The sequence below is a fragment of the Musa acuminata genome, chromosome BXJ1-3 (assembly GCF_036884655.1).
Source record: "Musa acuminata AAA Group cultivar baxijiao chromosome BXJ1-3, Cavendish_Baxijiao_AAA, whole genome shotgun sequence".
NCBI classification, from domain to species: domain Eukaryota; kingdom Viridiplantae; phylum Streptophyta; class Magnoliopsida; order Zingiberales; family Musaceae; genus Musa; species Musa acuminata.
The window spans coordinates 8,969,166-8,996,286 of record NC_088329.1 but is presented as its reverse complement, the minus strand read 5'-3'; the positions used below and the strand labels follow the sequence as shown (position 1 = coordinate 8,996,286).

The window sequence follows — 27,121 nt, the reverse complement described above, 5'->3', positions numbered from 1 at the left end:
GGGTCTGATAGAATGATTCCGGATTCGAAGAGAGAGGTTGCTGATGATTCAGAAGCATAGGATTCGGTGACAGGGTGCTGGCAGCGGTGGAAGGTGGGAGGAAATTGGGAGGTGTTGCCACCAGTACAGGGCAAAAAAGGCGAAAGAAGAGTAATGGGATCATGCAAAGCATCAAGATTCGCCTTTCTCCGTTCATCCTCCGCATTCTTTTCTGTAGTAACTGTGAGCGACTGTAGCTAAATATAAAGTCTATCGACTAGCGACAGATCAGTCTTCAGACAGTTGCGGTGAGAAAGACGTGGTTGCTGGCCGCGGAGCTTCATTTGGGAATGTGGCTGTAGCGATGGTGGTCAGTCGTTGGTCGGAAGTTGGGGCGAAGCCGGGCTCTTTTCTCGACCGAGATCTCATCTACTATGTAGTTCACTTTATTATCATCGTCATCACTCTCCTTATCCACGGCCTCCAGTGGTGCTGTCGCCACCACTAACGTCATCTGTCACCACTAACTGGAATGTTGAAATTACTTTTTTGTTCATTATTTTTATATTTATATCGATAAAACTGATGATATTAGAATAAATAAATTTATATATTTTATGAGGATTCTAATATAAATTTTTTAAATTTATCGATCAAAATACTGCAAAGGTAAATAATATATAATTAGCTCTCGTTTGTGAGTGTATAAAGTACACTTCCTTTAAAAAGAATTCATATAATAGGATGATCGATGGTTTATCTTGTTGCGACTCAAACATTAAAATATTTTATTATATTAAATGATATAACTATGAATGATACACTTATCAATTAGCGTCTGACACCGATGATCTCATTTGCGAGAAGAATATCATTCTCCTCGTCACCATCCCCAGCAGGTCAGGAAACAACCATTTCCCCCTCCTTCTTCTCCTATCAAGAAATGAGAACCAAACTTCCTGATGAGTACGCTTTCTTCTTTCGGTAACTAAAATTTATGAGTTGACGTGCGGAACAAAAACATTGGAGTAATTCTGTGTCCAAGCAACGGAAGATCACTATGCCTTTCAGTCATCTTACAACACAAAAGGAAATTTCCTGAATAGATGGAAACTTTTTGTTATTATTTACCGTTGTGGTTGTAGATGATGCTAATGTACTTCATAGTGCTAAAATTCGATGAGAGTCAACTAGCTTACCATTCCTGATAACCCTTCGTGTGCCGGTAGGGTGTGTCTGTATGAATCTAAGCTTTTTTAATTTTCTTATACGATATGACGGGGTTACTCACCCAATTCATCAAAATTATGATAATTGGAGTCGATCATGTCGATTTCATCAAGTCCGTCAATGTCGTAAACACGGTCATGATCCACAATCCTATTGAAATTGAGTTTAGGAGTAATCCTCACTCCTTTCAGGGTAGGTCTTGGTGTAACGACAAGGTTATTTTTTTTTACGATTTGAAAGATCAGGAGTTTGAGTTATGAAGATATTTTTTTAATATTTAAAAATAAGATTATGCACATCGACGCTCCATCGACTCCGTATTGACGAAAACCTCATATATATATACTAAGTACGCCCTTTAGTAATAATTTTTTTTTTCTAGATTTCTTATACTCATCGAGGCCGAGCAACGATGAGGCATCTAATACTTCATGACAATTATCTAACAATTGATTATGCTTGTAAAATATGCTAACCTTTTTCTCTTTTTATTGCTGTGGCTTTGCTTGTTCTTATTGTGTTTGTCCATATCATACTTAAAATCATCATTTGCATCACTTTTTTCCCTTACGGAATTCTGGAAGGCATTCAAAATTTAGATTTTGTTGATCAGCGAGCATTTCTTCTATTGCAGTCTACAGTGCTAAAGTGTGTTTGTTGGATCGGAGAATGTGCATATGAGAATGTTGCACGAGGCCGATGCAGCCTTCGCTTGGATGCACTATCTCCTAAATCCAAGCCGACATTTCCTTATGTAAAGTTGGATTGACGAATCCGAAGGTGCCTCTATTTTCTTTTGGCACTGTAGCAATATTACAGTAGCATGAATAGCACCCATGATTAGTAAGTAAATAATTATGAAGCTTGATAAGTCATCATTAGCACGCGCACAAAAGATTATTTGCTTTAGATGAACTCACATATTTGTCTAAACTAAGAGTTATTTCGAAATCAACTGAGGTTTAATCCATCCAACTTTGAAGATGTCGACTATATAAAACTAAGTCAGGAATATTTCTGACTAATGTCTCTCCGATGTTTTAGTTAGCTTAAGGTTTAAATAGTTCAGATGAACTCATGAAAATAATTTTAATCTATGGAAAGTGTACTTAGTGAGCTCTTTTTATAATGGGAGTAGCTATACACTAATCTTAGGCTTAATTATGGTTATGGTCTCATGACGGGTTGAATCCCAGAGGTGATGGTAGTTGGTTTGTCATGCAATCAGCCACGTGTTGCCTATGTGTTGGCCATATGCCACTCTTATGATGCGTGTCGACCACATGTCATCCATATGTCAGCCACGTGTTGACCAGAGGTGGCGTACAGGTTGTAATTCCCATATCAAAACTGATGCTAAAGTAATATGTTAGTAATAAGCAGAATCCCCCTCTCTCTATCCCAGCAGTCGACGTAAGATATGTTGCTGTTTGCATTTAATCTACAGGTTTTTCCAGAACGTATAAAATGAACATATATGTATGTCACTGAAATCCTTTTTAATTAGAATAGGTTAGCTGTTAATCCTTTTAACTATTTTGCTTTTAGATTGCTGTTGAGTGAACCTTTACGACTAGGGGAGCGGAAGTGCGTGGCAGGTCGGGTTGAGCTATGGTTCTTATCGTCTGCTTCTTTGTCGTCAGTCCCTGCACACAGGTCGAGGTCAGGAGAGGGATTTCCCGACTCGATCCATCTGAAGCTTAAGTTAGCTTTTGATGAAATTAGAAAGAGTTGAGTGTTCAAAGTCCCCTTGACACTGATCAAGTGACGAACTTTTATACCTGCACACGGGAATCGGTCGTACCTCATATGTTAATGATCATCGACCCCTTAAGCGGCTGACCCATGCCTTTATGCTTGACTATGTCGTTCCGATCAACATATGTGGATCATCCCCGAGTGGCACCGTTTCGATCATTCCGGGGCGGCTCTATACTCGATGGTGCCATTCCGGTCAACATGTGCGGATCGTCCCCAAGCGACGCCATCCCGATCATTTCGGGATAGCTTTGTGCTAGATGGTACTATTTCGAACCTTTCGGGATAGCTTCGTACCTGACGACATCTCTTATACGGTCCTACATAGGCTAGGGGGGGATGGTCGCATTGTCTGATCTGTTTACATGATTTGCCACATTGGTGCTGTTGTGGCTATGGTATGCTGTCAAATTGTACCGGATCAATTGCGTAGCTGAGTTGCCCGAAGTTCTTCAGATTCATGCTTTTGTTTTGCTACATTCCTTGAGCACGTTCTGAACATAAGCAGCGTCTCCTCCCTTCAGGCAGAGGAGCCCTCTTAGAATGGATCCCCATGTTCATTCTTGCCGGTATAGGTGCCTGGACCGGACATGCATATGCGTCCATTAAACAGTACAACTGCTGTGATTGTGCCTCTTCCTATAGGAGAGATCACGTTTTCCTTCACAACCTAGTTGAAGACGCAAACCCCGGCGATTTCCTTACTTCTCGCCTGTATGCTTTTGCATGTGTTTCTTCAATTTATTTCGATCTCAAGTGAGGACATCATTGACAAAGCGAAAGGATTCTATCACTATTGATCTCGTTTGATGGTTCTTTCCTAACACGCAACAAGAATAACCAGTTTCTATGCATCTATCATTGATAATACAGTGCAACTCTACGCACAAGATCTGATTTCCTTCATTAATACAGTTTTTATTCTTCTATTTCTATAAAGTAGCTCAAGGGTTCTAAATCTTTAAGGGAGAATCGATCAGCCAATTGCTTTAAAAATATCCGAATCTTTAAGGGATCATTGCCTGTAACAATTATATCATCTATATATACTAGAAGATATATTGTATTTTCATGTTGTTGTTGTAGGGATAAAGATGTATCAGACTTGGAGTTGATGAAGCCAATTGATATCAGAAACGATCCAAGTTCAGTATACCAAGCTTTCGGAGCTTGACGGAGTCCATAAATGATTTTTTATAATTTGTAGACATGTCTCATATATCGGTGATGAAGAAATAAGATAATGAAGAAAAATATATTTCAATTAGTATCATATGAAGTCTATTTATACAAAGATAAGATTTCTTTAACTAAGCAGAGAGATTAGCTTATGCAGTTGAGAAAATCTCATTTACTATACAGTTGAGGAAATCTCTCTATTACCATAGGAAATCTCTGTTATCTATGTAAGGCCAGAAAAGATGGTAGAATTGTACTTCTCCTTAGATCGATCGATTCTGCTTAGTCCAGAAAAGATGGTAGAATTTTTCACCAATCTCTTCCCTACGATCCACATATTTCTAAAGAGAGAATACAAATTCAAGTGTGATGTAAGGCCAAACATATCATGGCATTTGCAGATAATGGCCACCGTACATGATTAGATAGCTTTATTGTACAAGCTGAACTCTTGCAGATTCTAGACACGTCTGCATGCACTTAATGTCAGGCGTGTAATAAGTAGCCTAACTGGAAAAGACTTCTACTCGGAATTGCAGCTCCTTTGTGTAGATGCCGCCTCGTAAGCAATCATGAGAAAATCCAGAGGTAGAGAGCTAGTTGGATACAATGAAGCTCTCGGAAAAGTGCCGTCCACTTTGGACAGATGTTAAAGGTCCAAGGACAAGAGTGTCAGCAGAAGCTTCTTCGTGAGATCTCGGTGTCTTTTACTTGTGTTATCATACACGTCAAAGTGTTTCAGGCTGCTTGTACCATTTGCAAACCCAAGTTTCATCTTATCCGTGGGGTCTCTGATTGACACTAATTGGCTTTTTCGTTGGCGTTCACCATATTATTCTAATGGAATTAGATTTTCATGTCTCTACTTTTGATTTAGGTGATACGATAAGTGTTTCCATCTCAAAATTGTCGAGTACAGATTGCTGTTTGCCAGAAGATAATGGGCCAGTTCTTGAAGACAATCAAGAGTCTGGAATCATGTAACCAAAAGATACTTGGAATTGACATGGAATTCTCTAGCTTGGCTTGGCACAAGAAGATGGACCCGCGTGAACGCTAAACAACCTACGAATTTGTGTTTGATCGGAAGATTTTCTATTTTACGATGACGATCGATAATCCAATCGGATTGACCAGCTGCACCATGTCCAAAAAGTTCAGATCTTCAGATCTTCAGGTTTTCTTATTGCATTCATAGACTAATCGAAGCTATGAAAGGTGGATCAAGATTCTTGAGCAGACCATTGTAATTTAGTTTATATTAATAGTTAATTATTAATTGTATTATTAATTAATTATTAAAAATAAGTTATTGATGTCTTGATCAATCCGACATGGTCCTGACCTGTATACGTATGGTTATTAGAGATGTTTTCGAGATGATAACACTAAGCTCCCAAGGTGTCATCGGCATGAATACTAAGGTTAAGAGAGGTTTTTTTTATCTAATCTCTCCGACATCTAAATTATAAACCCAAGATGTATAAATATGGATTTGGGTGGTTAGAAAAATGTTCTCGACCTAGTTCTTCTAGCGCCCAAGTTAGAAACTCGATATGCATAACTATGAATCCGAGTGGTCAAAAAAAGATTGTCTCTCTTTAGTTGTGTTGAGGATATATTTTTATACTTTGTTATAAAAGAAAGATAGTCTTGATTTTTTTTTCTCCCACCGAGGACTATACATGGCGATAATATGTCGAATAATAATTAATTGATAGTATACTCTTTATCATTAATTATTATAATTTTTTAAAAATTTGAAAGATAAAAAAGAAATCTAAATAACAAGGAAGCAGAAGAATGGGAGTCCAGATGTTATAAACCACAAAACAAATTAGCATCTTGATCTAGTGATTGGAGGAGGTAAAAACTGATTGTACAAGAAGTTTTTCCATGGAATTAGCGAGAAGAGAGATATGAAGCACATTCTTCATCAAATGCTTTGATGGTGAAATAGAAGTTCATTGATCCAAAACATGTTATCATTACATTACCTGAAAGCTTCTAGTGATGAGTTTTCGCTTTTAGCGCCAACTTCCTGCCGTCCATTTCTCATCACCTACTGTTGTAGTTGCAGGATCCAAGGCTTGGTCAACTGGTCAGTAGTATGCTTAATAATGCATACGATTCTTGGCGTGTTTGCTCTCTCAACCAATCACAGCGTTGAGACGGCCAAATTGCCTTAGTTTTCCGCCCCTTTTTTTCGTCTCTTTTGTTGCTTTGTTCATCACTGGCCGCAAGAACAGATGGGTAGGCAGGATCTGCGTCTTTGATGACTCAGATCCACGCACTCGGGGTCTGGATTCTTTGCTTACATGTTCTTGTGGGCGTCCCCTTTCCAGGTATCTAGAGGTGCTCTTTTAGATCAAATGATATGATAGCTGGTGAGGCCTGCAGATGGACGTGTGCAGGAAAGATGAGGGAGAGATGCCCAAGAAAAAGGAAAGAAACCTAAGAAAGTTCCAATGTGTTGCCAGCTCCATCCACATGATGCGTCTGTGATGCATCAACCAACCTGCTGCTTTGTGGCAACAAACTAGCCGAGAAGAACCAAAACTTTGGATTTTTGATACAAACACCTTTCAATCAATCTGCAAGATTGCAAAATATATGTGTGTGTATATATATATATTCTCTTTCTCTCTCTCTCTCTCTCTCTAAGATCGATTATTGCATGTGAGTAACCAAACAGCCTTTTGTTTTTCGAGGGGAGAAAGTATTGAGATGATATCAGGGAGAAGGAGAGGTTTGATCTCATCTCTATATTTTCTTGTTATGTCGTAAGAATCCAACTTGAGAGAAAGTTTTATGGTAATCGATGTTAAGCTCGTCAACACCAGGAATATAGAAGGCTTCTTCTTCTTCGAGTGGCACTGTCACCGTGAGCATTATGACATCATAGAAACGGCGGCATCGTTAAACCCTCATCTCCAGCTTCTTCTGAAAGAGAACCGGATGATGGATGGACACCATAAAATAGCTACAATATCTACATGCACGAAAATAATAATACTGATATAAATCTTGTGCCTCGGAGGGATAAGTCACCAGCACGAAGCACAAGAAGAACGGAAGGCCAGCTCACCAAATGCAGCCTCCAACATGTACCTGCAAGTTGCCGCCTCTCCCCATCAATCACCCTTCCGTTATGTGCTCAAAACCTCACCAAGCATGGCTTGCGAAACACGTCCGTGAAGAAGCTTCAATCAATCAGGGCTTTGACTTGGAAAGAAACATATTGATGGCTACTCGTCGAGCAGCCCGGTCTCTTCTCATCCACATCCAATCACTCGACGAGGCAGATTCCATTGCTGTTCATGATGCTTCTTAGTCGATACAAATGATGTGGATGTGAAAGGTTACCCAAATGATCCCAGTGTTTTAAGCATGCATTCTTAGTGTCAACCTAAGCCCCCTGGAATTCTTATCGCTTGGCACAGGATGCGCTTGGTAAGCTGTCTCCCTGAACTCTAAAGTTGCTTCTTTTGATTCACATGAGTGGGCAACCTTTGGAATTGTTGTCTCTTGTCCAAAGCGGGCAAAAGGGAGGTAGGGAGGTCTCCCATTGGTCGTCAGCTGTGAGCCCCACGAGGACCACACTATTTTGTGCGAGCCCCCAAACGAAGGAATATTTATGTTTTTCTTTTTTGTGTCTATGAAATGACACAAAAGTTATCATTTGATCAATATTTTTTAGAGATTAATATTAGTTTGCTTAGCTATATACAATAAATTGTGTGTAATTGAGTGAGTGTATAAGGTATTATTGTCTCCAACCTAGTAATCAACATGAATCCTAATAATTCACTTAAGTTAGGTAGCATATTGACGGACATCTTAGGCATGATCTAATCAGCAACATGATATGTTGATGAATATTTTGGATATGTGGAGGAGACGTTCCAATGCATTGCAATTATTATTAGCTCACGAGAATGTTACGTTATGTTGCAACGTTTTTTCGTAATTATGTGAAAAATGACTTATTTTATTTATTTTCAGTGTCCAATAAATAGACCGTAGAGAGGGTCGCAACAGAAGCATCCACAAGAACGAGCTGCTGCGTCCAGAAGCCAAACGGCGAAGCCGGCGAGCTCGCGCGAATTGGAATGGATGGTGGGCTTCGTCTCCTCCTCCTCCTGAATCTGCCGCCTTCCGCGAAGCGATCCGGCGTCGCCCTCCTCCTCTCCTCCAAATCCCTCACCCTCTACCGGTGCCGCCCCAATTAGGCCCCCGTCAAGATCAAGATCGCTCCTTTTCGAGCGGACGTCTCCGGTGGGGATTTGGATTGGCGGCTGGGGTTGGCGTCTTCCATGGGGAACGGGAACTCGAGCGCCGCGGGGCTGGAGAGGCCAAGCGGCCGGACGGGGCTCGGGGACCTGCCGGAGAGCTGCGTGGCGGGGATCCTGCTACGGCTTGACCCGCCGGAAATCTGCCGGCTGGCTCGGCTTTGTCACACCTTCCGGGCTGCGGCGTCTTCTGACGTCGTCTGGGAGGCGAAGTTGCCCGGGAATTATATGTATTTGTTGGGGAAGGCGTTGGGCGAGGATAATTCCGACGGGCAAAAGCTTAGCAAGAAGCAGATCTTTGCACTGCTTTGTCGTCGCAATCCCTTTAATGGGGCATACATGGTATGGGTGCAGAATCTTCTCTCCTTTTCATCATTCGACTTAATTCATCCGCATCTTGTAGTTCAACGAAGTAAAAGAGTAAGGGAAACAAAAATAGAGGGGATTTTTTGTTGTTGAAATAAGCTAATTACGACATCCCATATCTTTTGGATTTGGGGTATTTGGCTTCTATTCGCTTGTCGTATGCAAAGGTGCTCATTTCAGAAGTAAATGAAAGTTACCTGATTTGATGATAAATTTTATAACTCAATTATCAGTTTTCTGATTTGGTGGCTGTTTTTCTTATATAGATGGAACTTCTTTATTTTGGGTGAATCGTGTAGGAATTTTGCCTGGAGAAAAGCCGATGTTTGATTTGTATGTCGATTTCTTCAAAGGCAATGTCAATCACGGGGATTGACGATAGGAGATACTGGAACTTTATACCTACTGCTGAATCTAGGTAAATGCCTTCCCTAGTTTTCTATGCTTAAATATTTCATGTTGTTATCGTCTCTGGTTAAGTTTCTGCTTTGATTACCATAACCATTAATCAGAATATTTAAGGCTCTGTTTTACTTCAGAAAGTTAATATTTGTTAACATACGTCTGAGAAATATGTGATTTTACTTACTTTGAAGTACGATCTAGCTCGTGCTTGTCGATCTTACATTGTGAGCTTAAGTACATGTGCTACCTTGAGTTAAGTTGTATCGTTAATGTTCTCTTTTAATATGCTTGTATCTATGTCATAATTTTGCGGTAGGGTTGAATTATATGAAAACTTGTGGTTGGATTGTTTGACTGTAAGGGTTGGTACAAAGCCTGACCACTCGATTATAAATTTTGCGGTAGGGTTGGATTGCTTGTCTACTTGGATTGGCTGAATAGGTTGTTGCTGCATAATGTCATTATCAGCTTATACAACATCTATACAGAACTATCAAGTATGTTACTGTGGTGACAGCTTGACCACTCGGTTACTGTATCTTCTCCCATTCCACACTACTCACTTCTCATGTTTCCAGCTTTAGTTTTGCTTCAGTACTGCATATTTATTCCATTGAATTTGTGGATCATGTTATTTGAACTTCCTCTCTGGCATCTTTATGTTGGAATGAATGGCTTGTAATACCAAAGTATCTTACTTGACGTAAAAGACAGCCTAGTTAATTGGTTCAACATCTACTGTTACATAAAAGAACAAACCAATTAATGCTAGCTGCCAGGTACACATAACCAATGTGTGGTGCATCTCCTTCCTGCACCATATCATGATGTGAACATTCTCATGTTCCCAGCTTTAGTTTTGCTTCTATACTGCAAATTTATTCCATTGAATTTGTAGATCATGTTGTTTAAACTTCCTCTCTGGCATCTTTATGTCGTAATGAATGACTAGTAATTCCAAAGTATCTTACTTGACGTAAAAGACAGCTTCGTTAAGTGGTTCAACATCTACTGTTACATAGAAGGACAAACCAATTAACTCTAGTTGGCGGATGCACATAACCAGTGTGTGGTGCATCTCCATCCCGCACCATATCATGATGTAAACATTATTATTTCTTAGCTCTTCAACATCGTATCCCACCTTAAGGCTTTTTAAGTGTATCTTTGCTTTCATAAAATTTTGATTTTATGTCAGGACATCCTTCGGTAGAATGAACAACAGATATATACTGTGACTGCTGGGTTCGTAGATTGTTATGTAGTGATATTTCTTTCCTTTGGTGATTCCCGTATGCATTATTAGCATTTTCTTTACTGAAGTGTACCTATTTCAAGACGATTTAACATTTTGGGAGACTGACCGATGATACTCGGAAGGATTTCCAGTCATCATTGTCTCTCAGAATATTGGATCGCATTATTATGCTGGGTGCAATCTAATTAATACCTTGCTTTACCAATTGAAACACTTAACTGGAATACTGAGCAAAGGTACTATAGACCAGAAATCCAGAATTATTCGTCGACAATTCAGCCCATGCTATTTGTCATTATAGAATGATGAACAACGGCAGCTGCAACCGTGCACTGTTCTGTAGTTTTGATTCTCATTCATCCTAAAAGAATTTTGTGATTTGTACAAAGTAAACTGACATGAAGCTCGTTACCTTGTAGGTTTCACATGGTTGCATACCTTCATCAAATATGGTGGCTTGAGGTACGTGGGGAAGTAGAATTCTGCTTTCCAGAAGGTATATACAGCCTATTTTTTCGACTTCATTTAGGTAGAGCCATTAGACGACTTGGCCGCCGCGTCTGTAGCCCTGAGCACATACATGGATGGGACAAGAAGCCAGTAAGATTTCAACTATCAACGTCGGATGGTCAACTTGCTCAATCCAAGTGTTATCTAGACGAACCAGGAAGTTGGCTCCATTACCACGTAGGAGATTTTGCTATCAGGAGCTCCAGCGCACCAATCAAAATTAAGTTCTCAATGATACAGATCGACTGCACACACACAAAAGGGGGCCTCTGCGTTGACTCTGTTTCCATTTGGCCCAAAGGCTTTAGGCCAGCAATTGCATCCTATCATCTCTTTTAGCTTATACTGATGAGCGAGTTATAAGGTAGTATTTTGCTGTCACAGCCTTGTGGATGTACATATTATTTATTCCTCATGTAATGCCAAGGGTGAGGTTTTTTTTCTTTTCCCCCTTCTAATGTATTTCTTCTTCCTTTTTTGTCTATAAAATGAACATAGAAAAAATAAAATATCCATTGGGAATGTATTTTGGTGTAATAGAGATCATTGCTTCTCGTTTTCTCTATCTCAGCTAATAACACAAGCCACAAATAGAACACATGTGAATTTTATTGTATTTTAATTCCAATCAAATTAATGACTAACAAAAAAGTATTCAAATCATCCCAATTTAAATATTAATATTTTAATATCAATTTAAGTGAGTCCTATCATTCGTGGGACCCGTTGTCCACCAACCTGGATGCAGAACCGGCAAACCATTTAAGAGCCGTCGATTCCATTTGGGAGCCATTTATTACCACTCATTTTAAACGTACCGCTATGACGATATACTCGAGGCAACATTATCGAGCGGTTGATATCGGACCCTCACGTGTCTCGTGGCACCCCCCCCCCCACCCCTCCCCCACGAGTTCTGAGAGCGCCTCAAATGGCGTCCTGTCTCTGGTCACATACCCACAGGAGGACCCAATTGCAGGCCCGGTGTACGTCGTGCAGAGACTTGTCAGAGTTAACTTTCGGCGACTCGCCATTGGTGGGTAGGTTCGCAGGGATAGTCACGTCGAGTCGACGCAGGATGTGTCAGAGCGTCCGAGCTCCCGTCCGTAAAACCCGTCGATCTCGAGCTTTTACTCACCCCTCTTGCGTCCGACCCCCACGCGAACCCATTAAAACCAGCCACTAACGGACTGCGAGGAGGGGAACTTACGAGGAGCGAACTCCGATACAACCCATGTGGGCCCCGCCCAGTTGAATCGAATCAGGCTAATCTCTGATCGTTCCCATCGGTGCAAGTTAATATAAATAGGATTTGATATCTCCGTCGTGCGGTCAAGAGGCGAAACCCTTCTTCTCCTCCTTTCTTGCGCTCGATCGCTCGCTCCCATGGCGATGGAGATGGCGTCGATGGCGGCGGCGATCGGGGTCTCCGTCCCCGTCCTCCGCTTCCTCTTCTGCTTCGTGGCCACGATTCCCGTGAGCCTCGCGTGGCGGCTGGTCCCCGGGACGCTACCGCGACACCTCTACGCCGCCCTCTCGGGGGCGGTCCTCTCCTACCTCTCTTTCGGCGCCTCCTCCAACCTCCACTTCCTGATCCCCATGTCCGTGAGCTATGCCTCCATGCTCTTCATCCGCCGCTACGCCGGCGCTATTACCTTCTTCGCTGGCTTCGGTTATCTCATCGGATGGTACGATCCTGCTCCGATTGATGCTCAATTCGAGCTTAATTTTGTTATATCACATTGGATCTGGTGGTTTATTTAGGTTCTTGTAGAAATCCTAATGGCTGGGAAGATTAGGGTGTTTTGATTTCGCGAGAGATAATTCCTTTATTTGGTCTCGGTTGTGGTGTGAAAAAATTCGTGATGTGCAGTAGTATCTTTCTACTTTTGGTGTGAGCAAACCAAGTGCCATGCTGGGTCTAACAAAGACGCTCATTTCTTCCAAATTCAGTTCTTGCTTTATTTAATGCTGAGTATCAGCATTATAGCGTTTAAAGACGGGAATAGGATAATAAATTTGAGCCTATAATTTCCATCCATTGTTATTTCAGAGCTAATATGACAACCAAGATAATTAACGCTGTACATATTCAAGTTATGAAGAGGTATAGATTTGGAGATTGCTTGTATAACAAAATTAGGTTCATGCAAAATATAGGTTGAACAATAACTTACCATCCAAATCATCCAAAGCAAGACTGCCAAAGAACAAATGGGGCCAAGAAGTAGTCAACGAGGGTGGATGGTCATTAAAAGAGTATCAAAAGAATTATTTGCTGATGCTGAAAGAATTTATGGGATGGTTGGCAGTAAATTAGCTTAAGAACTTAGTCAAAGAAGGGTTGTTAATTATGCCATTGAAGTCGTGTTCAGAATTAGATGCACTATTTCGGAATTTTGACTCATCAGCACTTAAATTTTGACTTGATTCAGTCAAGAGAATTTTGAGTGGAGGTTTTGTAAAGACAACAGAAACTAGAAAATTTATTTTTATTTCAATAAAAAGTGGAAAACACTGTAACAGAATTCTATTCTGCTTTTGGTAGACCATCATAATATTTGAATGTCTTTATAATCACTTGTGAGTCAAAGCAATAGTTATGGTGACACTCATTTCTCGCACTAGAACTTAACATACTTGTCAAAACCTCTTGTTCTTACAGTTCTATGGATTTTAATGTGATTTGTGTTGTATAACAATTATTAGAAAATAATCGAGTTAGGGTTGTAACTATAAGTGCTACAGATGGGCCGATGAGAGGAAAGGAAGTGATAACATGGGAGCTCCTCTAAGCATTCCACTCGGTGGAGCTACTCTTGGATGAATTTTCAACGTTATTGGGGAGCCTGTTTATAATTTAGGTCCTAAGGAACCTTCATAGACCTGCAACTGCAACTGCCTTCGAGATTCTTCTTCGACTTTGAAGAACCTTCTTAATAATTAAATCTCTTTCTCTGTTCCCTGCACGATTAGTGTGTATGTCCTACTAGCATTATGAATACATTGATCCGAAGCAAGAATTTCTGCATTACCACTCTATTTGTAGGATCAGGCATGTCTTGTAGCTACATCATGCTGGCGTATGTGCGCTTGTTTGCTTTGATGATTCATGATAACACTCTTTTGATTTAGTTCTTACTATTAGCTTTTGAAGTTGCTAACCATGTTCTCTTCTTGGCAACCTTTTCTAATTTCCTTATTTCTATGTAGCCATGTATATTATATGAGTGGGGATGCATGGAAGGAAGGAGGGATTGATGCAACAGGTAATGAGGTTTGGCTTGTGTTAATCAAGCATTTCATTAATAAAATTTAGTTTTATATGTTTTCTTTTCTTGCCTCTTAATTATAAGCTTTGACCCAAAGAGATGCATTGTGTAAATCTATTTTCAGGTCAATATTAGTGGACTTCATTTGATTTCCTAATTTGTGCTTAAGGGAAATCTGCTGAATAGAACTCATCTCATCTTCTTGTTCACATGAAGTAGGAGATTGTGCAGACAAAATGCAAATAATTTGCTTGGGCGTATTTCTTAGACCTGAAAGGAACAGCTTATCTTGAGTCTCTAACTTTTGACTTTTGGGGAAGTAACTAATTTTTCAGATGTTTACTGTTAAAATTAGCATGAAACATGCATCATAATTAACAAATATGAACCCTAAACAACTGGCATACATCAATATCAGTTAGTGATCAAAGATTCTTGTACTAATTGTTAATTTTCCTAAATTAGTTTTATGGTTTATGATGATGGGTTCATAGATTAGTTTTAGAAAAATATGAGGCAAAGTGAACTGATTCCTCTGAAACTTTTCATCAATTAGATTTGGTCCTTTCTGTCACACTAAACAAGCTTGTTGCAAATACTTTTTTGAACCGACTATCTTTTTTATCTCAGATTTTTTTTATAAAATAAAGGAAAAATGTGAAACATGAATTTTCTGAATATTTCCCCATTCTTACACCTTGTTTCTTGCATGTTGATGAAGAGAGCATACGGATACATCTTAGCATATCTAGCTATTGTCAAGAAACAATCTGAAAGCAGATGTATCAAAATATCTGTTTTTATGTTTTAGGAAAGGAAAAATGTTTAGCTATGATAAACGTTCAACAAATCTGAACTCAAAGGTAGAGCTCGATCTTTCTGAAACCTTATGTCCCCTTGAAAATGCTCAACGGTGGAGCAAAGAGCTTTTTGATTCATAACGTATGCTTTTGAGAAATCTTGGGCCAAAACAGAAAGCTTACAGCATATACAAATGGTAGGGGGCATTGTTACTCTTCTATGGGTCTTGTTGATATGGCACTTGCCACGTGGCATTCCCTTTCACGTGCAGCAACAAACTAAGATTTGTAGTATCCATGCATTAAGTGACTCATCCTGTGTTTTTTAGTTTTTGCTGAATACTGTTACGACCTCAGGAAGATATTAAGTTAATCTAAGAGAAACTTGACCGAGCCTCACCTAACATTAAGGAATTAGTTATGTAATCATGAGTATCCTAGAGAAAGCTTTTGTTGACAGTCATGGCCTTTTCAGTCAAGTCATGATGCTTGGACATGGAAGTTCCACAGGAACCCACATATATCTTTCCTTGGCAGCACAAGAGTTGCACTATTGTCACATTGATAGTATCTAGTAGCCATGAGATATAGTTCACCTCCTGAATTTGATTTGTGTTTCTGCTTTACTGATAAGCAAGGGCAAAGCTTGTTTTTCCATATTAACACTGCTTGGGCTTCTAGTAACATGAACCTATGTCAAAGATCAGAGATATGAACTCCTGGTGATTGCATCTGCTAGAACAAGATATCATTTCTTTGCGGAACATGCACTACGCCGCACTGCATTAGGATGACTCTTTATTAGTTTAATTACTACCATCTGGGAATTCTGGTTTAGAAGTATCCAACTGTGAAGTTTTACATTTTGTACTCATCGAGTCAGCAACCTTTGGAAGTTCAACTCTTAAATGCCTACTCATAAGGACTTTTTTGGTAGCAGACAATCGAACATTAGTGTATGTTTTGGAGACATGGAAGTAGCATCATTCAATATGTGTAACTTGCTTTAATGGTGACTCAGATAATTCCCTTCTCCCATTGTAGGAGCTTTAATGGTGCTGACTCTCAAGGTTATATCATGTGCAATAAATTACAGTGATGGGTTACTGAAGGAAGAAAGCTTACGTGAGGCTCAGAAAAAGAATCGATTAGTTCGTTGCCCCTCTTTAGTTGAATATATTGGTTACTGCCTCTGCTGTGGAAGTCACTTTGCGGGTCCTGTATATGAGATGAAGGATTATCTTGAATGGACAGAACACAATGGAGTATGTGCAGCATATGTCATTTTCCTTTGCATTTGTAAAGCAGATTAACTGTTTGCCTTTCCTCCAGGTTATGTTCTCTGGCTAACAATTTTTTGACTTTGTTCAGATTTGGGCTTCTTCCACTAACAGTCCATTACCATCACCTCTTGGTGCAACATTGCGAGCTCTACTTCAAGCTGCTATATGTATGGGCTTGTACTTGCAATTAGTACCACATTTCCCACTTTATCGGTTCAACGAACCCATATACTATGAATGGGGTTTCTGGCACAGGCTGTTCTACCAGTACATGTCTGGATTTACAGCCCGTTGGAAGTACTACTTTATCTGGTCAATCTCAGAAGCTTCGATTATCATATCTGGGTTTGGTTTCAGTGGCTGGTCAGATTCCTCTCCTCCCAAGCCACAATGGGACCGTGCAAAAAATGTTGATATTCTTGGTGTGGAGTTTGCAACTAGTGCAGTTCAGTTGCCTCTTGTATGGAACATCCAAGTCAGCACTTGGTTACGCCACTGTGAGTTTCCTAACTTAGGTTTTAGAGGGATTTGGTTTTTGTATTGTGTCTTCAATTGTTAGATTCAGAAGCAGAAAGGTTAGCATGTGCTTCTCTATAGGCATATATCTTGTTGGCCAATTTCTTTATTAGAGTGGTTGCTTATGTGGATTGTGCGGCACTTTGCTGCTCCTGCCTGAGAGCCTCTTGGATATAGGTTGACATGAAATTTGCATATGGACCACTTTAGCCCGTTGGTGTTTATTAATGTGTGCACATATATATTTGCTTTCTTGTGCGCATGCTTTGCTAGAAGTGGATGTTACAACACAACCTAGTTGTGATAGGGAAGCTTTGACATTAGTCCTTATGACCTCCATTCATCACATGTTGAACTTGTTCACCGTTCGAATTGTATTACCCGTACCAAGTAGTATGTACCAGTCCACCAGTTGACTGGTACGCGAACCGCCTGCTACCAGGCGGTATCAATTGGCGGACAGAACGAGGAGTACGACGGTGAGGAAGACGAGGCTGTGGTGCTCTTTAGACGGAGAAGGCATGACGGAGAAGAGAGTTGGATGTGGTGGGACATGAAGAAGCACTCTGTCGGGCAAAACGTGGTAGGGGGTGGGTCCTCGCTTCGTTGGGTGAAATGCAGTGGGGGCGGAGGGATTGTGACCGCTGTGGTCGGGGAGGTTGCGATCAACAGCGAAGGAAGGGATCCTAGCCCGGGTAGGACTGTTGCTTCCTCTTCTCGCTCTCGCCGTCATCTTGGTCTTCTTCCTCACAGTCGTTGAGGGCGACAGCGGCGGGGGAGCGTGAGATGAGCTCGCCTTGGGCTGGATCCCCACCGGATCCGGCTGTCATGAAAGCATTGCGGAGTGCCTCGCGGGGGATGAGTTCGAGCTGGGGATGTGGACGACGAGTTGCATTCTCGCCCGTTCCACCATCACCCCGTTTCCATCTCTTGAGATGGAAAGGGGATATTTTTATAAACAAATGTATATAAACATATATATGTTTATATATATATATATATATATATATATATATATATATATATATATATATATGTTTATATATATGTTTATATATGTTTATATATATATATATGTTTATATATATGTTTATATATATAAACATATGTTTATATTTTTATAAACATATTTTTATATACATATGTATATAAAAATACATATACTTAGCGGTATGCTAGGATATATCACTTGGTATGCTGTATCGTACCATACCAAGTAAAGCTCGGTACATTGGTACGGTACAAAATTAAAAATCTTAGTTTGAACTAGGGTTCTCGATTTTGATGTGTACCGCTCGGTACAGGCGATACGTACCGATCCGAGAGGATACCAGTACATGGACCATCCTCTACCGGATAGTACCAGTGTTTTGATCGGTACCAAGATGTACTGCCTCGGATTTCAACCGTTACCAAGGCACACCGATCAGTACGCCCTGGTGTGGTAGGTGAAGGTATTTTAACCTAGCATACCGATGGTATATACCAGTACGTACCGTATCGAGCAGAGTTCAGTACGCCGATACGGACTGGTATTCAAATCCCTAGTTTGAACAACAATTAATGAAGTAGATGAGCTCCTAAGGACACATAGAAGTGTAGAACAATTCGAATGCAACTATCAACTTTGAGAAGAATGGTAAAAGGAGCTCAATTATTTGGCTGAGGTTATGCTTGTTTTTTCACTTTAATTAGGTGGTCATGGTGATTACTAGTTTACTAGTAATCTATGATATGCCAATTCTTTTACTATTACATGATGCTAAAGTTTCTAAACTTTAGCTAAATGCTACTTGGTTTTGCCATGCTTCTTCTATTTCAGTAGTATGTACCGATCAATCTGCTGTGAAATGTTTTGTTAAGTAGAGCAAGTAATCTGAGAGGCCATGTTGTTTCAGATGTATACGAGAGACTCATTCAGAAAGGGAAGAAACCTGGATTCTTTCAGTTGCTGGCTACACAGACAATTAGCGCCGTTTGGCATGTGAGTTATGCATGAGCTTTTGCTGGTAAAATTATGAATGCAATAATGAGGTGTTATATACTGGGAAAAGTAAACTTCATTTTTCCAGTTTTGGACTGTTAATATATATTTGGTTTTTATGCAAGTTTGCGTGCAAGTATTAGCTTAATAAGGATTAATATAGTTCTCTATGGTTCACATGGTATTTCTTTCTGGGGCTAATATCTAATCTTTGAGATGATTTCGAGTATCTTTCAACTTATCTTGAACTTTACTCCCACAATGTTGTCTCAATATAATCTAAAAATTCCATGGAAGTCCAGGAAGATGGAGATTTGTGTTTCTGCATTATAGATCCATGAAGGTTTTGCTTTAGATATCATTGAAAAGCTCGTTTTGGATGTCATAATAAACGTTTTCATTACTAGATACACTTTTAAGATAACTAGGAAAACAGATGATCTAGATTAACTTCTATTCGTAAGGGACTACCTGCAGCAGAAAATGTTTATTGCTTACAGAATTTCTCAGTAACATTAATTTCTCTCCATGTCTAAACAGGGATTGTATCCTGGATATATTATATTCTTTGTTCAATCAGCATTGATGATTGCAGGTTCACGAGGTAAGTTTCTACCAAAATTTTGTCTAGGCTAAGCTGTGTCTTGCATTGCATTTATTCATGAATTTATGAAACTGCTTGAACTCTCTTTTCCGTTTGTTTATGTCCTTCCTTTCCATTGAACAGTAATCTACAGATGGCAGCAAGCTGTTAACGTGAAGAATTTTTTGTTCAGAAAGATGCTGACGTTTACAAACTTCGCCTACACTCTGCTTGTCCTCAACTACTCCTGCATTGGCTTCATGGTTAGATATTGAAGGAGACTTTTCCTATTTTGTGCATATAGATATGCTTTGGGTTTGCAAACAGCACTCTACATATTGTTGGAGGCTCATCTTTTTTTTAATTTGGGCAGTTCTTAGTGTCCTTTTCCATCTGTTACTTATAATGGTTACTTGGGCCATTTTTCCACATTTTTTGACAGAAAGTAGTTTGTGAAGTAGGCTTTACATTTGCTCGTTTAGTATGGTGCAGGTGTAAAATTGCATCAGGAAACATGATATCAGACTCCTAAATGAAAAAATAGTTGTGTGAAATAGGGTTTCTTTTCATCTGCAGAAGAGGCATTTATTTAATTATTTCCTTTTTTTGAAGGTCCTGAGCATGAAAGAGACCCTTGCAGCTTACCAGAGTGTATACTTTGTTGGCACTGTTGTTCCAGTCATAGTTATCCTGCTCGGTTACATCATTAAACCGGCTAGGCCTGTGAGGTCTAAAACTCAGAAAACCCACTAAGAGAAAACTTGTCCATTTTATTGTGATGGGAGAAGAGGTGAATGAATATTCAAGCTTCTGGTTCCTGGGGGTTTTTCCTGTATTTGAAGCCAGTAAAAGCCATTTGTTTGTTCCTAGCTTTCTTTATTTCTAGTTTCTGGGTGTTATGTAAACTATACACTCTTGGCTTGGGTCCTATTATTTGATTTGCTAATTTGTATTGATGGTATGTTCAACATTTTTATGCAAAGCGATCGGGAGTAAAGACATCATTATAGAGCTGAAATGCTATCCCCTGTGGTTGATTGAGCAGAAAAGCGCATTTGTCTGTTTCTCTTCTGTAATTTAGGTTTAGCAGTCAACCCATTGCATTTCATGTTTGATCCTGTGGTATTATAGATGAAAAGATCAAAGCTTCTGGATATTATTTCTTTAGATATATCAGAGTAGATAAAAGCGACCACCGGAGTTTTGAGTTATGAAAATGATCTCTCTATATTTAATATAGAGATAAGATTCCATATCATTGACCTTCCTAAACTTTGCATTTGGAGAATAGACCGAAAGAACTCACAGCTAGTGTTTTCTGCCATTTTTTCTGCATCGTATCTTACATCATCTAATTAGAAGATAGCTACTGGATATACATGTGTAGAGAAACTTGGGTAGATGGAGTAAGTTCTTTATGCAGATGCCAATGCTTGTTTACTAATCATCAGCCATGTCAATTGTTGCTTGTCATTTACATGCATGACCCTTTGTTGTCTATATGTTCTTCCATGTAATACGACTCAATAATCTTTTTGTTGCTAAAAAATTCTCCTTGTTGGTTTCTGCTACTTTAAACAATTCCCAATTCATTTCATGGTCAGTGTAATTAAAGGTTTTCGAGTGTTTTGGTAAAGAGTTCAACCAGATGAGCATTTTGAAGACCCTGCCTGTATGTGGTCTGATAGTCGGATTTATGGCTAATCATTGATGTAGGCGAAGTTGACCTTCTGATGGTATTTATCTACTGGCCAATTTGCCAACCCTTCTTACATTTTGTCCCCGTAATGTGAGAGGAACTCAAAAGTCAACATTGACTAGGAGTTCACTTTGGATGTGAGAAGAAGATGAAACCATTGTTTACCATTTATTTCATTAGGTGGACTTTAGAGGGGCAGCTCTTTTGAAGGGGTCTCGTCAAGGAAAAAGCCAACCTACATACATGGTTCCCAGTCAATCTTGTTCTTGGTCTATTCCATTCCAATGAAGTGCCTCAGTTGACAGTGTGGTGTGTGCTTTTATTATTTACTTCATTATAATAGACCAAGAAAAAAGATGGCTGAAGTCCCCAGACCACCTACCATGAAGTACCTCTGCTGACAGTGGGGTGGGTGCGTTACTATATTTGTCCGTGGTAGGTCTGACTCCATCAAAGTAGTAGGAACTTGTCTGCGCCATATAATTGGATGTAAGATTCTCTGCCACTGGAATGATGATGATCACACTTGGCTTTCTGATTGGACAATGACTTTTGCCTATCAAAAACCTAAAGCTTTCGCATCCAGATTTTGCATATCTTAAAGCAACCATTAACTTGCACTGGCTTAGCCATATTATTTGTTTTATCTTCTTCGCCATCATCCCCTGTCAATCTATACTACTACTTGTATCCTTCTCATGCTTTGCTACCACCGCGCTGTCAATTAGGAATACTTAAGCCTTCTAAACTCATACCCACCCCCATGTGCTTGCTTAATGTTGTCGATAAGCGGTCTTTTCTAATGGTGACTTAACCACGGTTGATGTCAACGCTTGACTCGTCGTTTGTTGAGTTCCTGATGGAAGTCTTCGTATGCCACAAGTCATCAAGTCGATGCCAGCAAACATTACACCTCACTGTGTTTCAGTTGGTGGGTTGACATCAATGAGACAGCATCGGGATCCGGAGATATATATATATATATATATATATATATATATATATATATATATATATATATATATGCAGGACCTCTCACCAACTTAGCTGAGATTTCAAATGATCCAACTTTAGCCACCAGTGTCATCTGCTCTCGATGAGCCAGCCTTGGGTGCCTGATTCCGTGAGGCTCTTGAATAAAATATTGATCATAGCCTAATAAAAAAGAATCAGTGAGTCTGATCCATTCCTTCGTTGGTTGGGTCTCTTCTTTTTTTTATCTTTCCTTGGAACATGAGAAGAAGTTTTTAGCTTCTAATTAACTGCAAAATGTCTTCCCATTGATTTTAGCTGGCAAAATCACCCGAGTTAATAGTAGCAGCTGAGTACCTGTTTTAGAGGACTTGAGATTTGGTTCCCAAACACTGCCAGGAGTTGGTGGCACGCAGGAAGTGATGGCCGAGGATTGAGATATATGAACTAATTTATGTATGAAGAAGATATGCTCGTCTCTTGCTATCATTCATTCATTCATTCATTCATTTTGTCCGTGTATGTACAGACCATAAACAAACACCATTGAGGTTTGATCCATACGAAGACATAAAACGATTAATTAAGCATCATTGTAGCATGGTCATGTGGTTGAGTCCTATGACAGATTTAAGAATGCTTCCTTCATAAATCAAGCATGATTTACGAAAAAATCTTGCTTACTGTAGCCTGCAAAAAATGATCAAAACAGTTTTATGTGATGAGATGTCTTGTGTGATGTATTTGCTCGAGTGTTACCCCCAATGGTTAGTCCGATCTTACGACCAAACCTTCCTTTGTTAGAGAGGTTTTGAAACCCCAAATTTCTTCAAAATTTGTTTCAAGTATAAATCGAATGTTAAATTATTTTTAAAAGATTGGTCAATGATTTTTGTTTTTTTTACTTCGTTGAGTGATTTCAAGTGCAAAATACTTTTTTTTTTAAATATCGTCATCATCGTAAGATCCTACGGTCAATACCCATTTTTATCATTTATTTTTTTAATAAAAATATAAAATATACATGTGACTAAAAATAAAAGTAGAATTATATTTTTAGAGGCTATCTTTTGTAGAAAATAAAAATTATAACGTAATAGGTTACTCTGAAAATAAATCTATAATAACAATATATCAGCAACCATATGGTAGGAACCTCCGAAAAATCATAAAAAAAATCTTCAATATTCATGAAACATATACAAATATCAATAATTTAATATGAAATGATAACATATCAATTCATTATGAAACTCATATATTTGAAAAACAATGATAATTCTTATAGTAAACAAAATCATGCATTAATCATATGCAACACATCTCGATGACATACATAACAATCATATAACAAAGATGTACATCACATTCGATGGTGCACTCTCTTAATAACGGAAGGAGAGAATCCATATCATACTCCAAACAACAGATGGAGTGGTATTCCTCACCCGTCAAAATGAGGATACGTTCCTCCCAACAATGGATGAAGGAATCGTCTAACTATCATGTCTGACGGCCTGTTAATCCCCAAAGGGAATCACCGTAACTGCTCGGTAGGGATACATATTCAACTATGATTATTCATTCACATTATCCATTCATTCATGCATGTATCAAATAAGTAGTATGATAAAATATTATAAAGGAACATGCTTGCTGTATTACCTATCATACTATGTATATTGGTGGCTCCGTACTGTGATGGACCCGTAGTTCCCTTCACGGATTGCACTTCCAATGTAGACCATCAATCTTTTTAAGTTGTAAAAACATGATCAATACCATAAAGACATGTTAATGAACTAAGAAATTTCTTGAGGTCAAATAATCCCTAGCTATACCGTACATACAGCATCATCATCATCATCATCATCATCATCATCATCATCATATATATATATATATTATTGAAATGGGAGAATCACAACTTACCCGTGAGCCACGCCACACAACCTTTTTATTCTTGTCATTGGATCGCTCAAGTACCAAGATTCCTTCCGGAAATCCGCCCGTGAAGCCAACATTACTTTGTTTTTCTCAACTCATGTACTAAAGCAAGCTTAAAAGAATCACATTTAACCCTGTTTTGTCATGGAATTATTATCCTACGTTACCGATGGGCCAAGTTTCCATGTTTCCTCAAAGGAATCAGCAACGTTGGCGCGAATCTCATCGCGGATCGCTGCTCATCCGACGGATACCACCCCTTCTTTAAACTCGTATATGACTCGGCTGGACCCACGGGAGATAAATTACGGCACTCCTTTACGTACTAGCGATGCGTCGACCCCTCACACCACGCCCGGCGGGCCCCGCGGAGTGGTGTGACACGACGCCGTAGGGTGCGCCGTCGCTTTCCCGGGACCGCGTGGCGGCCGTCGGGTTCGCTGACTGTCGGTGGCCGCGGGCCACGTCCCGACCCTACCTCCCGACGTCACCCTAAATTTTCACGGAGCGTTTTCACCGACACGGGGGTCCCACGCCGGGTGAGAGGGCGGCCGGCCGCGCGGGCCCCTCGTGGTCGTCGCGATCGCCGCTGGCGTTTCACAGGAAGGAGGGAGACGGAAGGAGCAGAGCGTTTCTGTTTGTGGGAGGGGTTGGCGACGTGGAACAGTAGTGGTTACGCAGCGGTCGGGCTGGCGGCCGCAGCGGCTTCACTTGTGGGGGAAGCCTACAGCTGCCGCAGCAGCATTTCTTTTTGATTCTTATTCTTATTGCCTTGCCTACTTTTTCCCTTTGCCACCACCACCACCAGCCTCTCTCTCTCTCGATCACTGTGATGCTTTTGGTAAATGTTGTGGGGGAAGGAAGGTGAGAAGCTAAAAGAGGAGCCGCTTATTGTTTACTTACTTCTTGACTTCTTTACCATGTATGTGGGTATATATAGATTCGGTTCTGTCTCGGTTGTTCCCTTCCTTCCTCAACTATCCCCTCTCCTTACCCAAGCAAGCAAGAAACCTTTCGTCTCTTCCTCTAGAGTTAAGCTCACGCTTAATTGACTTCGACGGGGCATGTTCTCGATTGACTTCTTCCCTTTGCGGGTCTTGGAAGAAATCTAGCTTGGGGGGTGAAATCCAGTGGCGTGGCTTTGCTTGCTTCTCTTGTAGATCCTCTGGATTCCGAAGATCTAAGGAGGAAAATGCGGTCGAAGACAGGCGGCAGGACGGTGGCGTTCAGCCCCATAAAGGAGTCGCCGGCGGCTGCGGAGAAGGCAGCGGGGTGGGAGGTCAGGCCGTGCGGGATGCTCGTCCAGAAGCGCGGCGCCGACGCCGACGCCACGGCCGCTCCCGTGCCCACCATCCGCGTCAAGGTCAAGCACGGCTCCGTGTACCACGAGATCTACGTCAGCTCGCAGGCCACCTTCGGTAAGAACTCCGACTGATCCTTGGGCGTCGTTTTCATTTGTTCCACACCAAGATGGTCGGCGAATTGATCGAGTGGTTGTGCGGCGGCGGTGGCTCATAGGGGAGCTGAAGAAGGCGTTGTCTGCCAAGACGGGGCTGCACCCCTTGGACATGAAGCTGCTGTACAAGGACAAGGAGAGGGAGTCGACGGCGTTCCTCGACACCGCCGGCGTGAAGGACAAGTCCAAGGTGGTGTTGGAGGAAGACCCCACGGCGCAGGCGAAACGCCTGCTCGAGATGCGCAAGACCGACAAGATGGAGAAGGCCACCAAGTCCATCTCCGCCATCAGCCTCGAGGTCGATCGCCTCGCCTCCAAGGTAATCTCCCACCCACCACCACAATTGGCCAGCCTTCCCTCGTCCTGGTCTCAAGAGCAATCTCTACATGATCGCTGCTCCGGGCGGGCATTGGCTGGATCAGGTGTCGGCGCTGGAGGCCATCGTGAACAGAGGTGGGAGGGTGGTGGAGCATGATGTGACCAATCTCATCGAGTCTTTGATGAACGAGCTGATCAAGTTGGACGCCGTCGTTGCCGACGGGGATGTGAAGCTGCAGAGGAGAATGCAGGTCAAATCCATCGTTCTCTTTGTTTGTTTGCTCATTTTGATTGGTTGCTGATTGATTCTGTGCTGAGAACAGATCAAGAGAGTGCAGAAGTATGTCGAAACCTTGGACGCGGTCAAGATCAAGAACGCGATGCCAAGAGCGAAGGTCCAACCTAGCAAAGAGCAGCCGCAGCAACATCCGACTCAGCCTCAGAATCAACAGCGACATCCAATTCAGCAGCAAAAGAGGGATTCGCAGCCAACACGGAGGCCCTATCAACAACAGAACCTTGAGCAGCCACAGGTGGTGGTGACGACGAAGTGGGAAACATTCGATTCCCTCCTGTTCGTGCCATCCACCTCCACGTCCACCGCGGCCGCCTCGTCCGCGCCACATGCAAGGTTCGACTGGGAGCCATTTTGAGTGTTCGACGAATTGCCTTGCGGCCAGGAGTATGTGTGATAGTGTCCAGTTGCCGTTTCCAGCTCTGATGAGATCCCTCCTGAAGACCACTTTTCTCGTGCTCTATTACTATTCTTTTTGTGTGTATATCCAGCCACTGTCTATCTACTCTTGCAAGGGGGTCTATCTAATTCAGCTCCATGAGAAATAAATGGGACTCATCACGAGCCCAGTTCCAAAGAAACAAGATTGAGATGGTAAATGATGTCAAGTGCGATCGAGATCCCTTTCTTCAACCATCAGAGTGTGTGCGCCTTTTTAGGGGAATGAGTTTGGCAACAAAGACCAATCATGGGCAGTGGGACTTGGCGAGGTTGAGGACCAATTCTGCTTCGATGTTAGTGGATCTCAGTGGGAGCTTACGATTCTTTTTGTTTCTTGTGCCTCCAATCACAAGTCGAGGCCAGCGAGACAGTGCGATCAAACACAGTTGCTGCTAACTTTGATGAACCACACGCAGGCTTCGCTGTGTTCGTGGTGGCTGCCGTGTGCTGGACTCCGATGGGGGCCTCGCCGTGCCCACATTCGTTGGGACTTGTCGGCGTGTAGTAGCTTGACATAATGCGTGAATGGTTCGACCACCAATCTCCACGGCTGGATTGATTGCGAAGGACATGTGTTG

General features: G+C 41.0%; 3 protein-coding genes across 3 annotated transcripts; all 3 read left to right on the top strand.

Moving 5' to 3' along the window:
- The first annotated feature begins 8,133 nt into the window (after positions 1–8,133).
- Positions 8,134–11,501, top strand: LOC135621834 (F-box protein PP2-A13-like). Its single transcript, XM_065123463.1, has 3 exons — positions 8,134–8,780; positions 9,104–9,222; positions 10,887–11,501. Exons 1-3 carry the CDS (start codon positions 8,463–8,465, stop codon positions 11,314–11,316), a joined length of 867 nt encoding a protein of 288 aa, XP_064979535.1. The 5' UTR covers positions 8,134–8,462; the 3' UTR covers positions 11,317–11,501.
- Positions 11,502–12,288: 787 nt separating this feature from the next.
- LOC135621781 (lysophospholipid acyltransferase 1-like) lies at positions 12,289–20,433 on the top strand. The gene is made up of 8 exons (XM_065123458.1): positions 12,289–12,665; positions 14,191–14,246; positions 16,094–16,314; positions 16,421–16,829; positions 18,747–18,832; positions 19,373–19,436; positions 19,560–19,678; positions 20,028–20,433. The coding sequence occupies exons 1-8, from the start codon at positions 12,364–12,366 to the stop codon at positions 20,166–20,168; spliced, it is 1,398 nt and encodes a 465-aa protein (XP_064979530.1). The 5' UTR covers positions 12,289–12,363; the 3' UTR covers positions 20,169–20,433.
- Positions 20,434–24,930: 4,497 nt separating this feature from the next.
- On the top strand, positions 24,931–26,686 carry LOC135621797 (BAG family molecular chaperone regulator 1-like). The gene is made up of 4 exons (XM_065123459.1): positions 24,931–25,451; positions 25,552–25,808; positions 25,912–26,058; positions 26,131–26,686. The coding sequence occupies exons 1-4, from the start codon at positions 25,226–25,228 to the stop codon at positions 26,458–26,460; spliced, it is 960 nt and encodes a 319-aa protein (XP_064979531.1). The 5' UTR covers positions 24,931–25,225; the 3' UTR covers positions 26,461–26,686.
- Positions 26,687–27,121: the final 435 nt, after the last annotated feature.